The 7,248-nt window shown below is 40.4% G+C and overlaps 2 protein-coding genes and 1 long non-coding RNA gene across 5 annotated transcripts in view; all 3 read right to left on the bottom strand.

Moving 5' to 3' along the window:
- Positions 1-444: 444 nt before the first annotated feature.
- On the bottom strand, positions 445-2,294 carry endog (endonuclease G). Its single transcript, XM_071403993.1, has 3 exons — positions 1,544-2,294; positions 1,198-1,307; positions 445-1,070 (listed from the first exon to the last, which is right to left on the bottom strand). Exons 1-3 carry the CDS (start codon positions 2,078-2,080, stop codon positions 788-790), a joined length of 930 nt encoding a protein of 309 aa, XP_071260094.1. The 5' UTR covers positions 2,081-2,294; the 3' UTR covers positions 445-787.
- A 113-nt stretch (positions 2,295-2,407) lies between these two features.
- On the bottom strand, positions 2,408-5,410 carry LOC139577138 (uncharacterized). Its single transcript, XR_011675216.1, has 3 exons — positions 4,553-5,410; positions 4,149-4,241; positions 2,408-3,900 (listed from the first exon to the last, which is right to left on the bottom strand). It is a non-coding gene; the product is annotated as an uncharacterized lncRNA (long non-coding RNA).
- Positions 5,411-6,062: 652 nt separating this feature from the next.
- LOC139577137 (netrin-G2-like) overlaps positions 6,063-7,248 on the bottom strand; it is a 73,252-nt gene continuing 72,066 nt past the window's right edge. For all 3 annotated transcript variants that reach the window (XM_071403989.1, XM_071403990.1, XM_071403991.1), the window contains one exon: positions 6,063-6,915. In XM_071403989.1, the coding sequence (XP_071260090.1) occupies positions 6,692-6,915 (224 nt within the window). In that variant the 3' untranslated portion in view covers positions 6,063-6,691. The remainder of the gene's footprint in view (positions 6,916-7,248) is intronic.

Genomic DNA, 7,248 nt, shown 5'->3' with positions numbered 1-7,248 from the left:
AGAACACCTGATATTAATTTAAGCATCCAGAATGGTGCAGATATGTTACAAGTAGGGCTGATATGATTCCCTATGAAACATATTGGCTCTTCGCCTGTATCTGTATGTTCTGTGGCTCTGCCACACCAAAATGCACAGAAATATGAATGTTTTCTTTTTATCAAGGGGTTGACATGTTTTCATCACTAGAATGGTACAGTAATAAGACCAAGACTAGTAGAAAAAAACAGTCCTCACCTATCCTCGATGAAAAAATGAGCAGTACTTTAGAAAGTGTAAGCCCTGCCTTCAGCATTTCTACAGTATGCCGTTTCTGCTTTGTCCTTTTCCAGTATCTCTGTATCAGGGCCAGCCCCACTCTTTTCAGATGGAACAGCTTATTTAATGTGAAGATGCGTGTTCCCTTTGGATAGTCAAAAATAATAAGCAAGAATCATTCAGAACTAGTCTAATGCTCCTAAATATTTATTAGCATCACATCCTACTGGACAATAATTGGATTGTTTCCCTTTTTGTTGAATTCAATGCAAGATAAGCACTACATTGACAAAGCAGATGGGTTTGGTGCAGTCACATGTAAATCCTTACTGAGGATGGTCACCACACTACACAGAGCTGAATGACCAAGGTTGTGTTCAGCAGACAAAAATGGAAGAAAACTCTTAAAAATAGAGTGAACCGGGTCAGTACTGTCCAATGAAAATGTTTGTTTTCAATTCTAAAAAATGTTTTGCTACAGTGTGCCCTAATGAACCAGACCCACCACACTACACAGAGCTGACTAGACTCATTTGCCTCCAGCAGTGATAGCCAGCAGACTGTTTGTCCTCTTCATAATGTTGGGTACAAAGAGCAGTCCTGAGGCTCTCTCAATGCTCTCGATGGGCACCAGGAAGCGCTCCAGAGGAATCTTGTTATCCACAGGTGTGTTGGGCATCACATACGAGCGCAGCTCCACCTCTCCCCTCTGCTTCTCCAGGATCACCACCTTGAAGAAATGGGTGGGGACCGCCACATGGTTCCTCCCCATCACCTGGTACTTCACATACATTTTCCCATCTGGTTCCTGTCTATAAGCAAAGAGAAGGAACAGTTATGACTTCTGTATCATTCTCACCTTGGACCCCATTCACACAGATCATGATGCTTGCATAATGCCTGTTTGCAAAAGCAGATCACTATGTGAATGGCACTCACCTGGGCAGATAAAGTGGTCCAGTGCACACAAACACATTCATGTAGTGCTTGGTAAGTGAACGGCAGTACTGCTCCAAGTTGTTCCATGCATTTTGATTTAAATTTGGGTTCTAGGGGAAGACAAGAGGTGAATAAAAGAAACTTGATTTTCTTGAACAGCCATTCATTGATTCATGCACTTTGCTCTGGAAGTGTAGCTACATGGGATTCTGAAGCCTTTTTGACTCATCATTAGTGTTTTAAACTGCACACTTTTATTGCCACCTTTACCACTCGCACACTGTGTAACACTTATTCATCTTCACATTGCCTAATATGCCATGTTTCCCCACAATACATGACTTGCCTGTGGTGAGACATTACTGAGATAGAACGTGTCATCCATTGCCTTTTGATTCCATTTGTGATTGGCAGCTGCTGCCAAATGCCCCCTGTCAAATCCACTGCCTCTGTAGTCTGCATTGGTAGCCCTGTGGTATACGTGCACCGTATCATCCTCTTTAAAGTCGCACAATTTCCTATCTGAAGGTCCAGTCAAGCCATCAGGACTGAGTTGCTCTATAACCCATGCAGCGGTCCTGTTTCTGGGATCATAAGATGTCACGTAGGACTCCCTCGTCTTGATATTGGCGAGAGATGGGAAGCCGTACTTCATTGCAGCTGTTGATCGGGACCCTACCATTTGACCGCCTCCTTGGTACGTGGTAAGGTCGGTTGCTGCGTCCACACTTGGAATAGGAATAACGGGTACTCGATTGAGTAATCCATGGCTCGGATTTATGCATCTATTCGTCGAATCTCCATTCAGAGACGCACCAATAGCAGCTCCCACAGTCAAGGACACGCCGGAGATAAACCACTTAGAACAGATAACACGATACATTTTATACACCGGAATAATTACCACAAACTATTACCAAGTCTTTACCGCTTTTACAACAATCAGCTACATAAAAAGTTAATTTCGTATCACACATTTCCACATGCTCATTTCTTTTTCAATACTCGCTGTTATGGAATGGGCGCATGGATATGACGATTTCAGTAGCTACGTCTTAAAGGTACAATACAGAATTTAGTAGGCTCTAGTACAGCGTAAACTACGGTGCCTTCAGAAAGTATTTATACCCCTTGACTTATTCCACATTTTGTTGTTACAGCCTGAACTCAAAATTGATTAAATATATTTGTTTTCCTCACCCATCTACACACAATACTCCTTAATGGCAAAGTGAAAATGTTTATACATTTTAGCAAATTTATTGAAAATGAAATATTACATTTACATAAGTATTCACACCCCTGAGTCAATACTTTGTAGAAGCACCTTTGTGATTACAGCTTTGAGTCATCTTGGGTATGTTTGTATCAGCTTTGCACTGGATTTGGGGATCTTCTCCCATTCTTCCTTGCAGATCTTCTCAAGCTCTGTTTGGTTAGATGGGGAGTGGCGGTAAACAGCAATCTTCAAGTCTTTCCACAGATTTTCTACATCATGTCCAAACAATTGAATTGGGCACAAGTGGACTCCAATCAAGATGTAGTGATGTCTCAAGGTTGATCAAAGGGAATTCGATACACTTGAACTCAATTTGGAGTGTCATAGAAATGGGGTGTGAATACTTATGTAAATGAGATATTTCTGTATTTATTTTCAATACATTTGGAAACATTTCTAAAAACATGTTTTCACTTTGTCATTATGGGGTGTTGTGTGTAGATGGGTGAGAAAACAATGACATGTTATCAATTTTGAATTCAGGCTATAACACAACAAAATGTGGAATAAGTCGAGGGGTATGAATACTTTCGGAAGGCACTGTACAATTGTATGGCTCTGACTATACCAACAACATTTGACCAACGCATTCAGTTTGACAAAATACATTGGTGGTGGTAGATCATCTTTAATTAATCAATTCAGTCGTTATAACATTTCTGCCTGTTGTCTTTGTGGCCTTAATACAACAAAATATTAATGAAAAAAGCGAACTTACAAAACAAAGTTCAAAATAATATTGGGTATAAGAGCAAAGCAGATCGACCTCTGTTTAAAATAATTTGTATTTCACGTTTTTTTTCATCCAAAACTGAGGTTATTGACCCTCTACATTTTTACATTGTCGTATTTCTACGTTATTCTTCATGACAGAGGCCAGCCTTATGACCTTGATCTCAGGTGCATCATGACTCCTTCTGTAGTCCCATATATGTACTCGGGAGAGCAGCCGGGTGGGTTTGTTGTAGATACGGTAGCGGTTGAGATGGTTCTCTTCTTGCCATGCTGCCTCTATGCCATTAACCCTGTCTCTGTCCAGATGCTCCTGGCATGTCTTAGTCAGCTTGTGGACCTCCTCCACAGTCCCTCCAAACACTGCTCCGTCATAGTAGAAGTCCCCCTCATTCAGGGGCACAAAGGATAATGAGGCAGGTCTGCGTTCGTAGAGGAACTTGTCCCGGCTCTCATAGTAGTAAGATAGGTGAACTGCAGCGACAAGCTGGCTGAGCGCCTCAGCTCCCCAGCGCTGGTGAAACTTCATGTAAATAATATGTATTTACTTTCCAACAGCAAAAATCGTAGTTGCTATAGTGAAGTTTTTGATACATGTTGTCAATGATGTCTAAATTGAAGGTGCACTCCCAGATGATGGGTGCAAACCACGACGTCGCTGTCAGAACGTCTGCTCTCCAGCTCTGCAGTGTCTGAGGAAGTCAGATACAGAGAATCATGATCATAGAAAATACTATCTTCTACATTTGGCATATTGCTTTTCTTTTTCTATTAGATTTCAGTAATTCATAATTTTATGTTCGCAAACACAGTGAATTAACTGTTACCTTGGATTCATACATTTGTGCTGTGTGTAGACACATCTAAAAAATTGTTTTTTATTTAATTCCAAGAATGGAAATTAGGTTTTACATTACTGAAAGTACATTGAATGACTCACCTGTCAGGAGAGGTGACCTCTACTTTTATTTGTCTCCAGGTTTCTTTGACATCCATTTTCTTTCCTTTCCCAATGATCGATTGATCCCTGACTCTGAAATGTCAATAATAGCCATAGTGCTTGAATATTAAACATATAATTTAGTGGAAGAGAAAGTCAAGAAGGGAACTGGACACCCAGAGTTAATAGCATGTGCTTGACTTAGACTGAAATACTGTAGGTGCCGGTACTCATTTTGGGTACTGCTACTGTTTATATTTAGGTGCAGGAGCTCCACAATACTTTCGAGCTAATATTCTATAAGAGGTGCAGGAGCTCAAGCAGTAGAACATTTTAGGTGGCGGTACTCAGCTCCGGTGAGTTCCTGCCCAAGTCAAGCACTGCCCATAGGAGTGTCTACTTACCCCCTTGTTGTAGTAGTTGAAGTTATTCAAGTGAGACTGATGCTGTTGTACTATAAGAGAAAGAGTAGTATTGTTCATGAAGAAGATGCATTATTTGTTTTAGAGTTGGCCAAATGACCACATAGCAAAGTTAGTATTGTTAATTCCAAATTAAATTCTTTATTCATGCTGAATCTTAAGAGCCATACCTAAAAGTCTACCGAACAAACATAAAGCACATGCAGAGGATCCTGCAAAGTTAATCAGAGGGATAATTGAATTTAAAATGAACGTTGCCCCTCACCACTTACCATTCAGTATCAGTACACTGCTATTCCCTGGAGGATCAGTGTGTTCTTACCCAAAAATAGCTGTTGTTCCGATGGCTAACTGGGAAGACCTAACATGTGTCATGCTTCTAGGAATGAGTACAAATGTACACATTAATTAATAAGCTCTCTATCATATACATTTTATTAAACCAAGATAGATTTTTTGGAAAATCACAAACACAAAATAGAAGATTTTGCATACCTTATTTTCTGACTGTGGTGCTCTTCTTCCATTGAGGATTTGTAGTGTCTCTCAATCTTATTTTGTGCTTCACAACTGTCATCCAACAAATCATTGGCTGCTAAAATCCAGAGCTGGGATCTTGTTCATTTTGGATATGGGCTCTCACATTTCATATGCACAGTTTCAAAACAGAATTTCATGACAAATATCCAGTAATGATATCCCTTGCATACCAGGTTTCTGATGCTCAGGATAAGGATACATAGAAAATCATAATACTGTAGTATCAATGTCATGCTTTCATATCATAATACTGTAGTATCAATGTCATGCTTTCATATCATAATACTGTAGTATCAATGTCATGCTTTCATATCATAATACTGTAGTATCAATGCCATGGTTTCATATCATAATACTGTAGTATCAATGTCATGGTTTCATATCCTAATACTGTAGTATCAATGACATGGTTTCATATCATAATACTGTAGTATCAATGTCATGGTTTCATATCATAATACTGTAGTATCAATGTCATGGTTTCATATCATAATACTGTAGTATCAATGCCATGGTTTCATATTGTGTGACCTAAATCAAGCACCTAATTGTCAAAGCTCTAGCATTGTACATGTTTTGTTAGAGACATACGTGATAATGCTCGTTTGTGATCTCAACGTGTAATGTAAGAACAAGTCAAAATAAATATCTAAAGCTAGGTTCCAGAAATGTGTTCCTCCAGAAGTATTATATTCACCTATTAGAGTGTGTGTGTGTGTGTGTGTGTGTGTGTGTGTGTGTGTGTGTGTGTGTGTGTGTGTGTGTGTGTGTGTGTGTGTGTGTGTGTGTGTGTGTGTGTGTGTGTGTGTTGGATAAAACCTTGGACTGAATTCTTCAACTTTCAGACCTTCAGGCTTTATTCCTTCAACTGTCTGTATGCAATGGCATCAGGAACATCATCTAACAGTCACATTCTCAGGAAGGTTTACAATAATAAAAAGCTCATCATGGGTCATTTTCTTCAGAATGATAACGTTTACTTGGAACAAAAATAACAATTTCTACAAAAAAAGATTCATACATAGATTTGTTTGATTTGGATAGGTTATACTCTCTCTCGTTGCTTCATGATTTCCATGTGACAATTGATTCTCCACCACAAGCTACTGAAACATCAACTCTGGTAAAAAAAAAAAAAAAGTTTACTTTTTCTCCACTTTTCAGTTCAATGATTGTTCCAGGAAACAAATAAACTATGCAGCAAAGTAAGGAAATGTGAATTTGAGAGTAAGATAAACTTGGCATTAGTAGGCCTCAGCAGTGATTACAGCCATCTCTGTTCAGAAAGCAAGTTGGGTAAGTGCAGTATTTCAGTGAGAACAAACTTAGATGTACGACAATACAATTCGCTCTAAACTTTTCTAAGATAGTGATTTTGTTTTTTTGGTATAAGTTCTTTCAGCACTGGCTTTCATAGAGAGAGAGTAACTCTCTCTGTCTCATCGTGGCGAAGGTGACAGGGGGGCTGGATCCCTCAAACACTCTCCCAGAATGCAACAGCACAGTTAGACTGAGCTAAGCACTGCGAATGGCGGGTCCCAAAAATGTAGCCAGGTGTACTCCAGCTGTGCCGGGTGTAGCTCAGCAAGCAGTGACTAGTCTAAGCAGGGTGTTGGCTAGAAGGCAACTCAGCATGGCAACCAGGCTGAGGTAGGAGGCAGAGGCACCGCTGCAGCCCCTCTCTCCCTCACAGAGCAGCTGCTCACACAGCAGGCCCTTGTACTCTGGCAGACACAGACACTTCTGGTTCTGGAAGCAGGTGCCTCCATTCTGGCACAGCAGCATGTCGTCGTCGCAGACGTTGGCTACGAGGGGAGACAGGGAGGAGATGGAGAATAAGGAGGGAGGAAACAAAGTGGCCCGCTGAATGCCTCAAGCCTAGAAACAATACAGGATACTCTGGTTCTGGCAACAGTTACTGTACATTAACAAGACACCTGTTCTGACCTTACCTGTACAGTTCAAATTTTCTCTTGAATTAGTGATTATAGTTGTTACACAACCTTGCGAAGGACTCATGGCGCTCATTGTGCATTGATTACCAATCCATTGGCAAACTTCTCAACTTTAGGCTACTCTTCAGAACAATACCCTCCATTTTACTTCCCCTACACACACACACACACACACACACACAC

This window comes from Salvelinus alpinus, chromosome 5 (genome assembly GCF_045679555.1).
Source record: "Salvelinus alpinus chromosome 5, SLU_Salpinus.1, whole genome shotgun sequence".
Taxonomy (NCBI): Eukaryota; Metazoa; Chordata; class Actinopteri; order Salmoniformes; family Salmonidae; genus Salvelinus; species Salvelinus alpinus.
The sequence above is the reverse complement of the archived record's forward strand: the minus strand, read 5'-3'. Positions and strand labels throughout refer to the sequence as shown.

What these genes read in the sequence shown, in the direction of transcription:
- endog (XM_071403993.1), bottom strand. Translation starts at nt 2,080, where the DNA reads ATGTATCGTGTTATCTGTTCTAAGTGGTTTATCTCCGGCGTGTCCTTG. An exon ending in TCAGTAATGTCTCACCACAG is followed by an intron (nt 1,308 to 1,543) that starts GCAAGTCATGTA and finishes GTCTTCCCCTAG; the next exon opens with AACCCAAATTTAAATCAAAA. An exon ending in GGACCACTTTATCTGCCCAG is followed by an intron (nt 1,071 to 1,197) that starts GTGAGTGCCATT and finishes CTTTGCTTATAG; the next exon opens with ACAGGAACCAGATGGGAAAA.